Raw genomic sequence first — 19,396 nt, 5'->3', positions numbered from 1 at the left:
CCAAAAAAGCAAATTCTTTGGAATTCTTTGGAAAAAGGGATAAATACACATCAAATATATATCTGCCACACTCAGATTAGAACTATTGATGGCAGAGACTAGAACCTCATTCCTTCAATTGCAATCAGTCAGATTCACGATTCATGACAGTATTTATGCCTGAACTCAAAACTGCATCAAACAAAGTGTGCTCCAAGTTGTAGGGGTATATACTGACACCAAAGCTTTTTTTTGCCTGACTAACATACTGTAGTGATCTCCTCACTATGTACATCTCTGGTGGAATGTGTCTGAACCATAATCTGGAAGGAAACACAGAAGCAATCAGTCAGTTGAGCACATAGGCACAGATTGCCTGGTTTCTTTGAAAGTAACATATCATGGAATGGAAAGACTGGAAAATAGACACTTAAAGTTTGTCACAGCCTTCCAAAGAACGTTCTTCATAAATCCTGTGCACTCTTTCCGCGCAGATACTATGCTGAGCCAGAATTGGAAACAACAAAGGAGATTACTTTTAACAAGAATCTGATAGGATCTGCACACAGTATTGTACAGTTTAGAGAAATTTTGTACTCAGTATTCTTTTTGTGCATGTTATTCACTCATGTTAAATAGTTGACATACAGTATGAGTTTTTAAGTCCTCCGGAGCAGCCATCCCATCCAGTTTAGGTCAATCAAAATCTCCCAGTTTTTTCTTAGCTAGGGAAGAAGTCTGCCTGTTACTGCTTCCATCTCAAAAGGGTCTCAAACAAATAAAATTATATTTTATAAAAATAAACAATTGTGGGGGATAACAATAATGAGTGTAAAAGGGTCACTGGCTCAAGGCTACTTTCCAGGTATACTGAAGATACAAATCCCACCCACCCCTCTTCGGAAGAAAATAATAAGTGCCTACCATATACAGAACAAACTCTACAGTGGAAAAAGCACAGACATTGTCTATTTTTCTTACATGTTAGGAATTTTCATGAACCAAAACACTGAATTTAATAAAAAAATCAAAGCAACTGATTTTTAGCCAAATCAAATTAAGACTACAATTTAATTTTAATTACTTAAATACTGCTCTAATTCTTTTCCCATTTTTTAATCATCCTAACTTGTCTCTTGCTTCTGAAACCAAGAACCAAAGTGAAAAACAGTCAAATTACTTTATCTAAATGTAACTGACTAAAAAAATGAAAGGAATTCAGTCCTTTGAAAGCTTTTTTTTTCAAGCTTCTTTATCTTCACAGAGGGACAAAACAGTTCAGGGGGCCATGGTAGTAGTCTGACACCAATCCAAAACCCCCTGGAATTACCGCCTCAGTTTCCAAAGAAAACTTGAGTCGCTGTAATTTAAAACCAGTTGCAGCCTCCCTGCTCTGGAGAAACCCTCTCGGCTTGAGCTGCAGTCAGTCCTCTCAGGGAAAGCGCTGGGCTCTCATGACAGAACAAAGAGAAACAAAGGACCAACCTGTGTGCAGCCTGAAAGGTCCAAGTAGATGAGTTTGTGGCAGCCTTTTCCTGTGGCCAGGTACTGTAATCCTTTATCTGTGAACTTCCTGCAATAAGCTAGGCTCAGGTACTGAAGATTCAGGCAACACCTTCCAAAACACAGCACAGGTTTATGGAACAAAGTTAGAAACCAGCAAGTATAAAGTTTTTATTAAGTAGTTTCCTAGAGCTGGAGATTTAAGTTTTAAAATGCAATCTTCAAGCACAAATATAATGTATTTTGTCATGTGGTTAGTACTATTTTGCTGGAATGTTTTAAAACATTGTATTGTATGCTTCAAACTTTGAACACAACATTTTAGGAGGTTATGACATTTCTAATTTACTAGCAATGTTTTATTTTCTGGAGTAGATGCTATTAATTGAAAGTTAGCCGGTTTGTCATGAAGATTAACACAGAGCAGAGCAAGAGAATCAAAAAAAGGACTCAGAAAGCATTTTCAGAGAAGACAGACGAATAAGTGAGAGTTGAAAATGCTCTCTAGTGTGCTTTCATGAACTCTAGAGGCAGAACAGAGACCCTTTGTTGACCACTGAATGTGGTCTGAAAATACACAGAACAGGCAATAGATGTTTCACATTGCAGATATTTTTCATCTATGCACAGTTGTTGTCAATATACAATTCAGCATGTTCCAAGACTTCTTGATGAATGGAAGCATTTTATCGTTCATTCTTACTTTTTTTCTTCCCTTTCTAAGCCTCAAGTGTTTCTAATTAACTGAGATGCCTGTGAGAGCAGCTGCTTTGGACTGTGCTGTTGAATGTTACTCTGTCTTGGGAACTATTCCAAAATTAAAGCACACCGTGGAGTACTGCCACCATTATCAAAGGTCTTCATAAAAAGACTGTGATATTATGTGAATTAATGAAATAAGTAGTTAATTACTCAAAGACAGGTTTTGCTCACATTGGAGCTATAAACATTTTCATTTCAGGTATCATCGTTTTATACAATATAATCTTGCTGAGCTAGCACCTTTTAAATTGCCTTGCTTAGATGGTAGTAGTTCAAGTAGTTACTGTAGCTGCGTCAGCATGAGTAGGCTGCAAAGGAACAAGTAAAGGTCTATTCCATGCTGAAAGGAGACGAAAGGAAACACGTTTCGGCTGTGGAGTCTTCTTCGGGTGTGAGAAAGACAGGGGACTATAATCAGAGATTACATAGCATAGGATAGGAGAACAAAAGCCGGGAGTGTAGAGGAGGCAGGAGCAGGAGGGAGGCACTCAGGTCGTGCAAAGTCGAGAGAGGTGGAGAGACGTGTGAAGTCGAAACCTGCAAATTAATGAACTATTCAGCCAAATACAAGAGTAACATTCCTTTTTGTCACAGAACTTTCTTTAATTAAATCTTCAGGATAAAGAGCAAAACAATTTTTCTTTTGCTTTATTTCTTCAGTTACCTTGCCAGCACCCTTAGAGTGCCATTTGTCACACCAGTGCAGGACACATTTAGGTACAGAAGTGTTGGACAGCCCTCAAGAACTAATCGCATGGTTTCATCCTGTAGAAATTAAAAAGAATCCACAAATGTGTTTAAAAAATACCGTAACACTCCACTGATGAAACTCATGAAAATTCATGAAAATGAATAAAATCAATCAATAAGTGATCAATAAAGAGTCACATTTTTTATTCTTAGAAATTAATGGGATGCAACTGAATGTTTAGAAAATTAAAATCATTTTTGAGTGCCAGGGTTAAGAAAATATATCATTTCCGAAATAAGAACTTATAATTAAGCATTCTAAGAAAAAATCTAAATTCTAAATAAAAGAATCAGAAACTTTCTATCCGATAGCATTCCAAGCATGTTTTGCATTATTCATACATTGCAATAATTTGGTTTCTTTGATAAAGAGCAAAACAGTGGTTAATGCAATCAACTAAAACACTGAAGAATGCATCTTTTTAACTTAGAACCAAGTAAAGAAAGAAATATGTCAGTCAATATACATAGCCAGTAAAAAGGCTTCCTCTTATGAAACAACATACTGTAGCTATTTGATTACTGTAAATGATAAGCTAGTCTGACAAGAAAAAGATATGCCTAGGAAAAGACCAACTTTAAGGAAGTCGATAAGTAAGTGAAGTCCTGTACTACCAAAAGTATCCAATATTATTTTCTGGTTTTAATAAAGAAATCATTTTGTATATTCTGTGGTCAGTAGGAATAAATAAAAGTACACTTATGTATAACTTATATATGAGTAATATATAATTCATATTTATAGCTATTTATTAAATATCAATTGTTCTCATTATTTATTATAGAACAAATATATTTTTCTACACAGTTAAAAGTAATTCAGCACTCTGCCAGATAAAGTACAGTAGCTTATTGCTGAAGCTACAAAAATAGACTGTTAATGTCTTCCATGAGCAGTCCACAAGGAATCTTGTTTAGGCAGGCTTTTTTCTTATTCAATAAACTTATTCCAAATGTTTGAGAAGGAAAAACGCAATCTCCTTGTTCAAATGAATGCTACAAAATCAAATCATTGGTATTGGTATCTATTTGCATTACTTACATTTACACTTGTACACTCTGACAAATTCAGGTCCTGTAGATTTCTGCATTCACCTAGGAAACAAAATCTTCACTTTCACAGGTATACATGCGGCATTGTGCACATATAAACTATACTTCATTTAGGGTATATAAAACCTCTGTTAAATTCAATTTAAACTGGAAAATTGATTGACCTTGTTTAACAAGCTGGACTTTGGCTTCCAGCCTATACAGTACTGTACATATTCCGAAACACAGCTACTCCCAATTGTTTGGCAAAGAACAGATTGGTTTCAAGAAATCTTTTTGAGATCATAAATAGTTGTGGTCAGCCTGCTTCTTTCCCTGGTCATTCTTCAAAACTAACAACTGAAATTTGTAATGACCATGAAATTTGTCGTGATAAACGTTCTGCCATGATTCTGCTCTGGAAATTGTGGTGATTTCCAGTTTTGAGGGAGCAGACATAAAAATTAACATTAAGACTACTGACATTTTCCAAATCTGGCTTTTGTAGCACAAATTCTAGATCTTATGGTCAACCTGTTACAACGGCGCCTAGGAAGAAATGAGTTACAGTATATGAAAAATTGGAATCCATGTTTAGTGCAAAGCACAGTGAGGACCTACAGCTATAGTCTGGGTTGTAATGATCTGTAATTGGCTGTGACTTCTGTTTGCTTGGCCATTCTTGTATTGCTCGATCTGAGTACTATTTGTCGTTTGCAATATCCTCCCTAAACATCTCAAAGATCTGACTGTCATTACAAACAATGTTCTCTGCAGGTTTGAGTCTCATTTGTGCAAAAGGAAATAGTTTTGTATCACTTGCACATTACACCCCTGTCTCAACTGCTGTTTGTTCTGGTATGCCTCACAGGTCTATACTGGGCTCTCTCTTTTTTGTAGTCTATTGTAGATGTTACTTTCCACAATGGATATTATTTCCAAGCTGGCAACATTTACGTCCTAGTACATTCTAACTCTGATATTCAAATGGAACTTGCCAAGACCATGATATTGTACACAGATACAAAAACTTTTTAACAGAGGTTATATTTTTAGTAATCAGCAGCTTACTAAATTTAAAGGTCTGAGTTTGTTACATGATAATCAAGTTTAGTTCATAGTCAGAAAGCTTAGTGTATCTTTTGATTTCAATCAAAGAATGTAAGAAAGGTTACAAATGAGAAAAAGGCCCGTCAGCCCATTCCACTAATCTGTCTCATGTTGAGAGACTTGTCTGTGCCTGTATTTTAACTTTAATTGACTTTTTTTAACACTTTGTTGACCAGAATCTCCAAACATTCAACTCAACTCCAGTATGTACAAAACATTTCCTCACAAAATCTAAGGAATGAATACAAGGCAGAAAATCGTGCTTTAGAAACAAAATTGTATTTGATTTGATAAACACGACTATTGAAATTTTCCAGACCTGTCAACCTAAAATAAGCTGATTTGCAGAAATGTTGAAATGACAGTCTACAGCTACACTCAAGGCCTTAAAGGACAATCTATGTATACATGTACAGTACTGTACAAAACCCCTAAGGTTATGGTCACCAGAAATCGTGGTACATACTTTTTCTTTACAAGACATATCATTTTCGTGTATACTCTTTATAATGATACATCATTTATAAAGATACATCGTACATCATTTATATGATACAAACAACAGTATCTGACTGTTTTTTTTTTCTCTCTGCAGGGCCTGCAGCTGCATCTTGTCTTTACTGAAGCCAGCTACTTAGTGTTATCTTAACTCAGATTTCAGAGGGATTCCTATACCATTCCAGTTGTCACCGTTAACCTATCCCAGCTGGATCTCAGGATGCAAGTCATTACAGCTCTGATGATCCTCCTCCTCCTACAGTCCGCTGAATGCAGACGGGCCAGGAATGGCATCACAAGGAACAGGGCGCGTGGCAAGTGGGGCACAGCAAAGCGATCCGCTGCTAATGATTGCAAAGATTACGTCGAGGCTGGTGATAAGTTCCTGGACTGTCAAGATAAACATTTAACTCATGTTTTCCCTGGCTGGCCGGACGATACTGTTCATATGCTGCTGGCCAGAAACAAGATCAGAATACTGAGGGACAACACATTTGTACAATTTGAGAAACTGAAAAGCCTAGACCTGCAGCAGAATGACATCAGAGTGATCGAGGAACACGCCTTCAGTGGTTTGAACAAACTGACCACGCTGTTGCTGCAGCACAACCAGCTGCAGGTGCTGAAGGAACAAGTGCTGATCGCTCTCCCTCAGCTCCGATACCTGCGCATTTATGACAACCCCTGGAGCTGTAAGTGCGAGCTGGACAGCCTAGTCAGGATGCTGCAAGTCCCAAGCAACCGCAATCTAGGAAACTACGCCCAATGTGCAGAGCCTGCTAACCTGAAAGGACGGTATCTGAAAAAGATCAAACCCGAATTGCTGTGCCCAGAGCTGGAGGTGAACATCACTGATGAACAAATACCAGAACCCGTGTCTGCTGCTAAAAAAGAGCCTGACTCCACAACATGTCACACCTACATGTTCCCCAAGCCTCTTCTGGATTGCCACAGTAGAGGTGAGTTGCGAAATCAATTATTGTTAACGAATTTATTGAAGTGTACGGATGAAAATAACATTAAGTAAATGTATCTAATTAAATTACAAGAATAATAGATTAAATAACATCAGCTTCCTTTTGTTACACCAATTATAAAATGTTTTTTTCCTTATTTTACAAGCACATATTAAAAGAACTCACAAAAGAAAGTTAACAAACAGGAATAGTCTGGTCCAAGTTCAGCTGGCTGTGTATGATTGAAGCTACTTCCAGACATTGAGCATTGGAAATCAATTGAGCACTCTTTAAACAGACAAGAACAGTCAAAGCCCAACAGAACGTTGCCTTAGATCTTTTCATTCTGTGAGGAGGAAAAGAATAAGGTTCATACTTTTCATAGGGATGTGACCAACTATAAGGAAAAAAACATTACCAGTGTATCAATATATCATACTGACATAAACACAAGATGCAGCTGCAGGCCCAGCAGAGAGAGAAAACAGCTATGTACTTTTGTTATTATCATAGATAAAGAGTATATACAGTAGCCCAAAAATGTGGTGGCTTGTAAAGAAAGGATATGTTTTACCATAATTTCTAGTGATTGTTATCTTAGTGCTTTTGTATGTGCTGTTATGAATGTACTGTAGATGAATTTGTTTAAGCTTTTAGCGTGGTTATAGACATTTATCCCATTGATACAAATTGATATTGATCAAATTCAAAATTGAATAACATCTGCAGGATTTGCAGCACATATTTAGAAAATGTCTTTAATTTATTACTGTAGGTGTTAACCTTAGTGTTTGTGTTTTTTTAATAAAATAGTAATGTGCCCTACACCATAAAAAATGACCCTTTGAGACCAAAACCGGTGGAAAAGTTAAACCAGTAAATAAGCACACCACGTTTTGCAAATAATTGATAAAACCGAAAATAATATTGAGTAATAGTTATTTTTTGTCTTTAAAAATATATTTATAATTATGTACAGAATTAATTAACGCACAACTCAATATATTGATGGCACCAACTTTACATTTACTGCACTGCAAGGGAACACAAACCATAATTTCACCCAACATGGATTTTAATAAAAACAGAGGCAGGTAAGTCAAGTGAGTTGCAGAGGCGAGTCAATTGAGCCACAGCAGGGTAGATACAGTGCTTTGCAGAAGTATTCAGATCTTTGCACCATTTTCACATTTTATTGTTATAAAGCTGGCAGTCTTAACTTTTTGAAGCCGCAGTTAATATTTTTAAATATACTACATACTTCGCACATTCAAAGCAAAAACAAAAAGAAGCAAATAGGAAATTAATATGAAAGAAAACATGAAATGTCAGAATTTGAATTCAAACCCTTAGTTCAGGTAAACCTAAACTTATTAAAGTTCCTTAATAAGCCACAAAATGAGTTGTACGGCCTATGTTTGTTTGTAATAATAGTGGTTCTCATGATTTCAGAATAAAACCACCTGTCTCTCAAAGGCTCCTTGGTCAAGTACTGAATTTCAAACAAAGATTCAACAATGAAGCCTAAGGAGCTTTCAAAGCAAGTCAGGGAAAAAGAAATTGAGAAACACAGATCAGGAGAAGAAAAATATTGAAGCCTCTGATAGCCTCCCTGTGAGCACTATCTACTCAATGATCAGAAATGGAAGGTCCACTATACCACTAAGACACTGTCTAGATCAGGCCATCAGTCCAAACAAAGCAGCCAGGAGAGGAAGAAGGCGGTTAGGGATGTCAGTGTGAGGCCAATAACAACTTTGAAAGAGTTACAGAGCTCAATGACTAAGATGAGAGAAAAAGTCAGCAATATTTCAATATCAAATGAATAAACAAAGCAGGCCTGAATGGCAGAGTGGTAAACTCATCTCAAATCCCACATGTGGTTTGAAACAAATTATGTAAGTGATACTCTAAAAAGGTGGCGAAAAGTCTTCTGGACAGAGAAGATAAATTTGGAACGTTTTTGTGTGACTGCAAAGTGTTACTTCTGGCTCAAAACACACATAGCTCTTCACCCAGTCAACACTGTGCCAACAGTCAAGCATGGTGGAAGCATCATGCTATGAGAATGGTTCCCCTCACCATGGAATGGAAAACTTTTGAGATTGAAGGACAAATACATGGAGCAAATACCTTCATCAAACCTGTGTCTATTAAAGTCTATTAAGAGCCTACAAAGACATAATATTGGGGCAAAAATTCATCATTAAACAGCACAGTAATCCAAAGCACAAGACCAAAGACAAACTGGGTTGGCTGAAGAAAAAGAAACTGAATTGTCTTTGACTGGCCCAATCACAGTCCAGACCTGAATCCTATTAAGAATCAGTAGAAAGACTTGACAATTGCTGTCAATAAGAGATCTTCAACCTGCCAGGTGTGCAAAATAAGTAGATATTTAGCCAAAAAGATATTGGGGCTTCAACTGGTGCCAAAGGTGCTTTTGCCAAATAGTGAGTTCATGGGTCTGAATATTTTATGTAATCCATCTATATATACATATATACTTTTCTATTTGGGTATTGCTGCTATTTACTGTAACATATCTTAACCTTTGATGTTTTCAGTTTCAGCACCCAGGTTTTGAATAAATTATAATGTTTGACAAAAGGTATATGGATCTTTTTTAATTTAATAAAATCGGACACCACATGAAGGGTCTAAATACTTTTGTAAGGCACTGTATCTAGGTCTATAGCGTGGAGCTCAATCATGCAATCTGAACACTGCTTATTTAGTAAAGACTACTTTAGCAAGACTAGGGTAATCTCCAGATAGTTCTTCCTCTGTAATCTTAATATGGATGTCAGTTATGTGCTGCTTGTGGATTGTTTCATATTAAAATTGACAGATCACTTTTTACACAACTGTTTTAAACAGGGGGTATATTGCTAAAAAGCATGCTTGGAATTAACACATGGCTATAATATATTTGAATTCATTTGATATTTTTTAGTTTGTTTTTTCAGGTCCTGAATTACAACCTTTACTGCAGAATATTTAAAGAGCTTATTTGAAATAGTACAACTTATGTCAAACTAAAATATACAAAATACAATAATTGCCATTTTTGCAAAATTATGGTTTCTATTCAGATGAGTCAGTATATGCTAAGACCCCTAGCCACAACTGAACCATAATGTTAAAAACTTGAAATGTTACATGCACACCCCAATGTCAGCATTAGAGAAAGTGTAAAATTTGATATTGTTAAAGTTCCAGTAACAACATCTGGAATATCTTAAGGGAATTTCATAATGACCATATTTCCAATATTAGAATGCCTTCTAAGCAATTTTCTTGCCAAAAGTATTTTACACATCCTGAATGCACATCCCTGGGTTTTACATGTAACAAAAGATGAATGTAATATACAAGATGTCCTTTTTCTGATTCTGTGATCCCCCATACAGTATTGCTACTTTCCTAAACTCAAGACAATTTTAAAGCCATAAGATGGCTCAGGCTTACAAGACTTAATCATAAATGTTGTCTGGATCCAAACATTACTGAAGCCATTTAAAAAACAATTTTGCTAAACCATCTTACTGCCAGATTAATTGAATTAAAAAATACTTAATGCCCAAATCCAGATGCAGCATTTCCTTTTAAAAAGAAAAGCATATACTGTCTTCTGCAACTTTTGCTTAAATATCTTTTTACACTTTCTGTTCTTGAATGTGAAAGAGGGTCTGTATTCTGCTGCAAATTCTTTGCAATCTTCTGGCAAATTCCTTAAACTTTCTTATTTCAAAAGCCCTCATCTAGTCTTGTCTGTAGGGCCAAAATCTATACCGAATCCTCACAGACATCGTATCTACTTTGTCATATACAGTATGCATTATAAAATACAATTTAGCATCTACCAAGATGTACAACCAAGCTATTTATAAGGATTTGACCAGTTTAGTTGTCTAGTAGTATGAAACATCCCTCATGAAATCAGAACTACTGTATGACTCCCCTACTGTTGGATCTGAAGGTTCCTGAGTGTTTCAGAGTGAATAAACATCAAACATTCTTAGACTTGGCCTCATTTTGTGCCTTCTGATTGGGGCCAATGACAAGTATTTCAATCCAGCTGCCAAAACAGTCTGGGACAACTTTTTCCAGATGTACTGTAACTTACAGGAGGAGGATGGAGAAAAAAGGGAGAACAGAACAATAAAATTATTTATGTTACAGATGCAGTGGTCAACAGACCAAACAGGACAGTAACTTCCCATTACTGTCATGTGTCCATCGAAGTTGGTAAAGGAGGAAAGAGTTTAAGTTGGACACGGATGATAAAAAGGACAAGAGATGTGTGCATTTTGAGTTGACAATTATTATTTCTTGTGTGATAACTACCCAATTCAGAATCAACACTTACTTTGTCTACATTTGCTGACTTCAATGCCAATGGGCAGACAGGCTCCTTTGCCCCTCCCCAAACAACAAGTAATTCATCTTTTGACACTTCAAACTTTACAGCAACATACAGAAAACTGTATGGTTCATCTCTCCTGACCTCAGCAGGTCTCCTGACCTCAGCTGCTTTTTCACTAGCGTTCAAGAGAGTCCTGGGTGACTATTTCAAATTCTGCCTTTGCTGAAGCAGTTGTTGGCTGTCAGTAGACGAATAACGGTCACAGTGCAATAGTGACATTACCCAGTGATCATGTCCAAACTTATGATGTTAGGATCACACAGCCCAGTCTACGTTAACAGCAAGTGTATTTTCTGGCTGTACCAGTTGTTAGTTTGCACTTCAGAAATTCTGGTCACAGTGGGATATTGATATAACCCAGGCATGAACTTTGATTTCAGAATCACAGAGTTCAGCCTGCACTGAAAACAAGTGTCTTTCCTGCCTGAGACTGTTAAGTTGTCATTTGAGGAATCCTGGTCACAGTGGGATATTGACAAACCCAGGGTCAAACTCGTGATGATAGAATCACAGAGTCCAGCCTGCACTTAAATAAAGAGTCTTTCCTGGCTGAGCTTGTTGTTGGTTGTCGCTTGAGGTTCCTGGTCACAGTGGGATAGTGACATTATCCAGGCTTGAATTTGTGATCTAGAATCTAGATCATAGAGCTCAGCCTGCGCAGAGAGCAAGTGTTTTTCCTGTCTGAGCCAGTTGGGATTCCCCTCACACATAATAGGAATTTGAGATGGTTGCAGTTCTCTGGCTTAAAAAAAGGCTTAGAGTGGAGCTTTTAATCCATATTGAAATCATATCAGGGAAACATCCAAGTGATAGTATTATTCTTATTATTTATTATATGTTGCAGTTTGCGTTTAATTACTGAGCAATCCACTGTATAGAATACACTGTAGTGTAACAAAATGTTCATAAGGACAACAAACTCTAAGTGGGCCTGCAGTTCTGCTCTGCTGCCCCCCCCCTTCTCATTCTCAGGCACAGCTAGGGCAAATAAAGGAAGATTGCTGCAATAATATGATTTGTAGTTCTGTACTTATCTATTGCATTCACACAATGGCTAAAAACTATTTGTTAGGGCATATTCTAATTCTGTGTATTTTGGAGTTTGAATACTACTTATAACTACAGTATATGTAGTATAGATACAGTATATACTCTATAGTACTCTAAGCCAGTAGATAACACTTATACAGTTAAATACATAAATAACTACATTCAAATTATACTTTCTATAAGGAGAATTCCATAAAAATACGATTCTGTCTAAAAGTATGGTTTCTTCTTCTAAATCTCTAATGGAAAAATAGACATACAGTCTGAACCGTTACCAAACATTCATATGTTTTTGATTATTGCGGCTTTACGGTTACGCCTTGGAGACTGTCCAGACAAGCACCTCTGAAGCACATTGCAAAAGAGACACGGGGAATGCAGGAATATCATGGATGATGCAATGATGTGCCTTTATGAACAGTCAGTTTATGCTGTCCATTATAATTACAATGTAAAAAAGTCACAAGCTGAATGGATGTGGTTCATGGAAGAAGTACAATATTTATTTCGTTCCAGAAAAGAGCTTCATAGTTATGGAAATTCTCTTCAATTTGTTGTTATAGTTTATCTCTAGCAACGTCTTAATTTATGCTTAACAACCAAAAACAAAATCTAACAGTAAATGCCAGATAAAAAAGTATAGAATATTTATAACAAAAAAGTTTACAGTATAATAATCAAACAAAGGATGAGCAACTCCAGCACATTTCATAAGTACTTTTCTAATAGCAGCTGATTGATGACTACAAAAAGGATAGTTTAATCTTTTATTGTATAAATATTATGATTATTGAGTAATAAAGTTCAGAAAGGCCAATCCCTGATGTAGCCCATAATGCCTCCAACAAACAAGACAAGAAGTACAGAAGATCCCAGAGTATGAATTTACAATGAAGCTACATTTATTTCTCTTTATGTTACCTGAAAACAGAAAGACAAGAAAGAAAAAGAGAAAAAAACAGCCTCAAGAATCTGTACTAAGATTTATATTACAACACATTACAATTACAGATGTTATGGCTTCCCAATAGGTTACACAACGGAAATATCTTAAATCATGAAGCAAAAGATGCATTTTGCATACATTGCTGGAACACAGGAACTCTGTTATTAGTTGTATATCAGCACAATTCAAAACACAGACAGCCACTGCAGAGGAAAATATTCTTCATACGACAATAACAGCTGAAAAAGCTGTTAATGGTTGGAGGCATTCTATTTTAAAATGATTGCTCGAGCTTAACGTAGCATAGACATCTATTTTGAATGTAAGCACTGTTTTTTGTTCACTTTGCAATTAAACAAAATGTTGTTTAAAAGAAGGAAATTATTCATTTAAATGTATGTCAGACATTTAAATGTTAAAGTTAGGGGGTGGTGCAGTGGCTGTGGGTGGAAGGTTGCCGGTTCATATCCTGCGGCTGGCAGAGGAGTCCTACACTCTTGAGCCCCTGAGCAAAGCCCTTAACCTCAACTGCTCCAGGGGTGCCATATAGTAAATGGCTGACCCTGCGCTCTGACTCCAAACATCTCTTCCTGTCTGTGTTCCTCATGGAGAGCAAGTTGGGGTATGTGAAAAGACAAATTCCTAGTACAAGAAATTGTATATGGCCAATAAAATGATCTTATTTTAATTCAATATTTAAAACTTCATATTCATATCTGCAACTGTTTCAATTCAAGCTACAAACACTGTGGGGCTGATTTAAAGGTATGATTTGAATTTGTTGACTACTGTGCCTCTTTACTCCTACACCTACGAAAATCATCAAAGAGGATGAGACTAACCAGCTCTTAGTTTTTAAAAGGTTTTTGCTCAGTTGCTTGTCTAGGTTTTATTCCCTGTGGAAACAGCACTATGGTTATTATTAGTGCTACGTCACTTTAGGGGATTACAACAAAATGCCACTTTTTTACTAAGTATGTGGGCTCCCGTATCTGACACAGCTGTAGGGTGAAAACAGCAGTGAAAAAGTTTAAATGTATTTGTGAAAACACCCATGCTTTTTAAAGGAACCATCCAATCATCTTCTAACCACTTAATCGAATACAACCGGAGTCTATTCGGTATAGCAATGGGTGCAAGGCAGGATACATCCTGTACAGGATGCCAGTCCACCACCGGGTAGACACACAAACACAAACACAGACCTGCACACACTCACACCTAGAGCCAGGTTTTGCAGAAGCCAGTTAACCTACCAGTACAGTATGTCTTTAGACTGTGGGAGGAAACCGGAGAACCCGGAGGAGACCCACATAGTCACCTGGAATTGAACCCAGAGCTTCAATGCTAAAAGGCAACAATACCACTGTTCCAGTATGCTGCCCATAAAGGAACCAAATGTACATTTCTTTTTTCGAACAAGTAATAGGTTTATTCCATGCTGAAAAAAAGAAGAAAGAGAACACAACGTTTTGGCCGTGGAGCCTTCTTCACACCTGAAGAAGGCTCTACGGCCGAAACGTTGTGTTCTCTTTCTTCTTTTTTTCAGCATGGAATAAACCTATTACTTGTTCCTTTGCAGCCTACGCATGCTGACGCAGCTACCCACCATTTCTTTTTTCGGATTCTAAGACAAAATCTCCTGTACTATCAACATATCATGGGCTATTTAAATAAACCTGGCAATTGATCAAAGAATAAAAAATATTTATTCTAAAAGAAATGTGTCCCTAAAAGCTTAATTATTTATGTTTATTAATGATCTATATTGGTAACAAATGTTATTATTTTAATTTCCAGTGCTGCCTTTATGCATCCTGTTGTGCTGCTGAGGCTTATTCTGCTTAACACTTGAATCAAAGCAGAGTCAGTTTTACGCTAAGGATAAGGAAACATTACACTTTAAGACTGATATATAAATAAAATTAACATCGAAGAGTGAACTGGTTTGGTATCCACATACTTTCACATTTAAATATATATATTACTATAAAGGGTTTAAAAGCGAAATAAAACATCTACGTTCCGGGTAATTCTCTGTTTCCAATTAATTTGTATGTATGACCTTCTTTTATTGGTTCCCCAAAACAGATCCTCAAGGATTCCTGTGTTTTCTGGTTTTAGTTCCAGTTAAGCTTTGAAGTCACCAGGTCGAGTTAATATATGTAATTAATCGTCTTTCCTGTTTAGACTGTTCTTTAATTTGTTTCTGCACTGTTTTGTGGTCTGAGTTTCACAAAACTCCAAAACTTCAAGTGAACAGGAATGATACCAATTCTAAATCCCATTACAAGAGCCAAAAGCAAATTTTAAAAGCTGCCCTAAATAGAAAACTGAAGTCATACAGCTGCGATTAAGGTTCTCAGCTAAAAGCAAAGCCAGAAGATAGGAGTCCCCCAGGACCAGGGTTAGGAGATTCAGCCAAATGTAATAACTTTTAAAAGATTGTTAGTGGCCATTTTTCAAAATACTGTGTTACTTTTAATACCTCATTTCCCAAACTTTAATAGAATAGAATTATCGCTTTCAATGAACACAACTGGATGTGTGCAATTTCTTGATCAATGCTACATAGCAAATTAAGCTACTTTTACTGTAGTACTGAAATTGTTAATAAATATAGACATTGCTTAGGAGGAAATGTTACAAATTATTCTTATCGTCAAAGGGGACTGTATTAATAAAAGGCTTACAGTAATGTAAACTACAAGATATCTGTGCTGTCCTGCTAACTTGAATCAGTGTGTGAGAGAGCATGATGTGAGCCTTGATTTAACTTATTTCTTGTGAATTCTGCTTCATACAAAGTTATTTTGAACAACATTTCAGACATGTTGGGAGAGAGATACAATATCTCAATGTTCAGATAGTTAAAATAGATCAAATTTCTGATAATTCCAGATTTTATACTTGGGTTCCGAAAAGCTCCTAAAACCCCTTTTTCATGTATTTGCAGATCTGAAGAATGTTCCAGCTAACATCCCACCAGATGTAGCTAGGATTGACCTCTCTGGTAACAGCATCAAACAGTTAAGAGCTATGGAGTTTGTTGCTGTTAAAGATCTCAAAATGCTGAACCTCAGCAGCAATAACCTAGATTATATTGACACAAGTAAGTAAACTTTCAATTGTATTTAATTTACGTCCTGTAATACGCAAATGCTGCATTTTCCAAAAGTTTTCACTCCTATCAATGACAGAATTTAATTAATTATAGTTTATCAGTACCCATCCAGGTACTGACCAGGCTCACACCTGCTTAACTTCAGTGGATTGCCAGTTGTGAGTTACTAGGTGATTTGGCTGCTGTATTGGGCTTGCATCACACATTACTCTTTAAATTTCACTTTGTCTCCCATCTGACTACAAGGTCTTCAGCCACATATCTGCAATTATCACCTACTTGCCTTGTTACAAACTCTTTTACAGTCATTGCTTCATTTGTGCAAATCATCCACACCCAGAAAATATCTTTGATGTTGACATTTTCTTGTAACCTTTTCCTGGTCTGTATTTTTTAACAACTTTACCCATGACTTTTTTAAAAATGCTCCTTCATCGTGGCTGATTTGGTTTTATCATGATATGAGTTATGGTTTGAAATCCAATGTCTGAGACTACTTACAGAGACAGATGCATTTGCACTGACCTTAATTACACACAGTCAGACACCATTACTAATATGACGTGAACTATCAGAATAATTGTTTGCACCTGAACTGTTTTAAGGCTGTCGTAGAATGAAGTGTTGAATACTTATGCAACTGAGAACTTTCAAATATTCTTTGAAAATCGAATTTGTTTAATATTATGAACAGTTTCTTAGCTTCATCACTATAGAGTAGGTCGTGCAGATTCGAAATATATGAAGTTCTGTTTGAAATAATTTTAACTGCATGCTCAGCATGACAGAAAGAATACGTGGAACCTTTACGGGGGTGTGAATACTTTTGCAAAACACTATATGCATGTTATGTGAATAAAACTATTTAATTCAATGCCCTGAAGGACAGATAAACAGAAAAAAACAGACCTTTCCTTCACTGTGCAGATTGTGAAAGCTGGAACTTCATAGTGAATGCTTTTGAGGGTTTAAAGCTATAACAAATTATAACCACAAACATATACTACTTAAATTTTAACCTTTCCTTTACAATGTTTTGGATTAATGAGAGAATCAAGGATGATTAAACTTATTAAATTCACATCAAAGGTAAATGTCAAGGTCAATGTGAAAAATGTTACCACCGAAAGGGAGTATACAGTCAGGATGCCCAAACACATTAACACATAAGACCAGGATCAAAGAAGTTTAAATGAGCAAGAGTTTCTGCAAAGCTGAACACCACTCTAACCCTTTTTTACTAAGGTTGGCCCCAGAATTGTGCTCTAAACCCCCAAAATCTTGAATGACTTTTTCACATATCACATCCCTGCAGACGTACGTACTGTACGAAGTACACTGCAGCAGTGGCTGGATTCAGTTCAAAACACTCCTTCTCATACACGCATTCTGGATCAAGACTTTGACACTGGTAATGGAATGACTCTAAATAATCTCAAGAACAGAGTGATAAACTTAAATAACGAGAACCTACGTAATTAGTATTACAGGCCTCCTTTCCTAAGGAATGTCGATAATTAGAGAGCTCAGAGTTTTCCATCACACAATATTCTGAGATCAAAACACACTTAATTACCACCCCTGTAGAACACACTGCTTCCATTACAGCGTGGTCCCATATGTTTACAAGACAAGAAATTTAAAACCGACTCCAACAGCATGCAACATTAAAACTACCTATTTACTACTTTAAAGGGGAACTGCAATGCTATTTTTATTATGCTGGGTTAGAATGAATCAGAACTGGTAAGTGCATTTCAAACCACAAGTAAAGTAAAATGTACACGGTAACTCGTAAAAACTCCCATTTACCGTACATCACAAAATAAACAAAATTTCCAGGTATGCACAGCTGCGATTCAGAACGAGGCAACAAAACATCCAGTGACGAGCGCGGCCCTGTGTAAACAAGCAAAACTTGCAAATATATTTATTTGAATCCAATAGAAATATTGCTTTAGATTTCAAGACGGTTTCGCTGACAATACTACTTGTTAACTCTGCATGCAGATCACAATGGAACATTTCTGCGTGAATTGTCTGCAGCACAACCTGTATTTATTTACTCATACATCATATCACATGAGTTATTATAGTGAGCAGGAAGAGCCTCTTCACATTGTCATTTGTGGGAACTCGAATGCGAGTTTGCGACAAAATGGAGACTTACAGTACTTTCACAAAATTCATGATTTTGTGAGTAATTTGACATTTGTAAACTTTTCCTATAAGATTAATAAATGTATTTTGTTATTGAGATTTAATAACCACTCTGAGAAACTGGGACTGCAGTTCCCCTTTAAATTAGAGTACATTGTGTGCACTATAGAACAGGCGACGTACTGTAAATCTCACAGTTCACAAAAGAGCATCAGCTTACCTAACATTTCCATATGTCTGACTTTTTACTCTTTTAAAATACACAGAAACGGTGTATAGGTAAGGTATTCTTCTATGAAGTTGATAATGAAATGTTTCTTTTAAAAAACTCTCTATTCTTGTTCCTAACAGCTGCCTTTTCTGGTCTTCTGTACCTCAGAGAGCTGGACCTCTCTAACAACAGCTTGCAGTATTTTCAATATGGAGTTTTAGAGGACCTATATTTTGTTCAAAAGCTGGTGCTGGGAAATAATCCTTGGAAATGTGATTACAATATTCACTACCTTATATACTGGCTGCAGCATCACTACAGTGTTGAATACAGCGGTCTGATTTGCAGCTCTCCAGTGGAGTTTAAGGGGTGGCTTGTCGAAGACTATGTAAAAACTTACAATGGTGACTGTCCTAAAGACAAACTGCCTGGACAAACTGACAACTTGCAGGAAACCAATGCAGATGCAGACGATGAAGAAGAGACAGATATTCAACCCAGCCCAATAAGAGGCCGTGAGCGAACAATCAAAATTATAAGACTGAGTTAAAAAAAAAGATAAATGCAAACATTGTTTTTTTTAGAATGATCAAAATCAGTCTGTATCAGATGACAACCTGCTTCTTTTTTTAAGAATCTTTTTTTTCCCACATTTTTATGAGTAGAGTCCATTGCCGGTTTTTCAATGTATAATTTCATACTGCTAAGCATATTAAAAGTGTTTTTTTCTTACTTTGTCCAGCTGTTCTATCAAGTAAATAAAACTGAATCCATTTACTATAACAGATTTAAGAATGATAAATGTGAAGGTTTATAACAGCTTCATGTGATCATTATCTTCTTTGCATGTTGTTGGTCAAAATCAAAGAAAATGCAACCTCCAAAC

The 19,396-nt window shown here is 36.4% G+C and overlaps 2 protein-coding genes across 3 annotated transcripts in view; one reads left to right on the top strand and one right to left on the bottom strand.

The window, feature by feature from the left end:
* The window catches only part of fbxl13 (F-box and leucine-rich repeat protein 13), a 71,470-nt gene that overhangs the window by 25,433 nt on the left and 26,641 nt on the right, over positions 1-19,396 (bottom strand). For both annotated transcript variants that reach the window (XM_006633466.3, XM_015352631.2), the window contains exons 10-12: positions 4,037-4,089; positions 2,909-3,009; positions 1,465-1,594 (exon numbers count right to left, since the gene is read on the bottom strand). In XM_006633466.3, coding sequence (XP_006633529.2) covers positions 1,465-1,594; positions 2,909-3,009; positions 4,037-4,089 — 284 coding nt within the window. The remainder of the gene's footprint in view (positions 1-1,464; positions 1,595-2,908; positions 3,010-4,036; positions 4,090-19,396) is intronic.
* Positions 1,346-19,293, top strand: lrrc17 (leucine rich repeat containing 17). Its single transcript, XM_006633446.3, has 4 exons — positions 1,346-1,524; positions 5,732-6,593; positions 15,972-16,127; positions 18,651-19,293. Exons 2-4 carry the CDS (start codon positions 5,855-5,857, stop codon positions 19,058-19,060), a joined length of 1,305 nt encoding a protein of 434 aa, XP_006633509.1. The 5' UTR covers positions 1,346-1,524; positions 5,732-5,854; the 3' UTR covers positions 19,061-19,293.

Source organism: Lepisosteus oculatus, chromosome 7 (assembly GCF_040954835.1).
Source record: "Lepisosteus oculatus isolate fLepOcu1 chromosome 7, fLepOcu1.hap2, whole genome shotgun sequence".
Taxonomy (NCBI): Eukaryota; Metazoa; Chordata; class Actinopteri; order Semionotiformes; family Lepisosteidae; genus Lepisosteus; species Lepisosteus oculatus.
The sequence above is the reverse complement of the archived record's forward strand: the minus strand, read 5'-3'. Positions and strand labels throughout refer to the sequence as shown.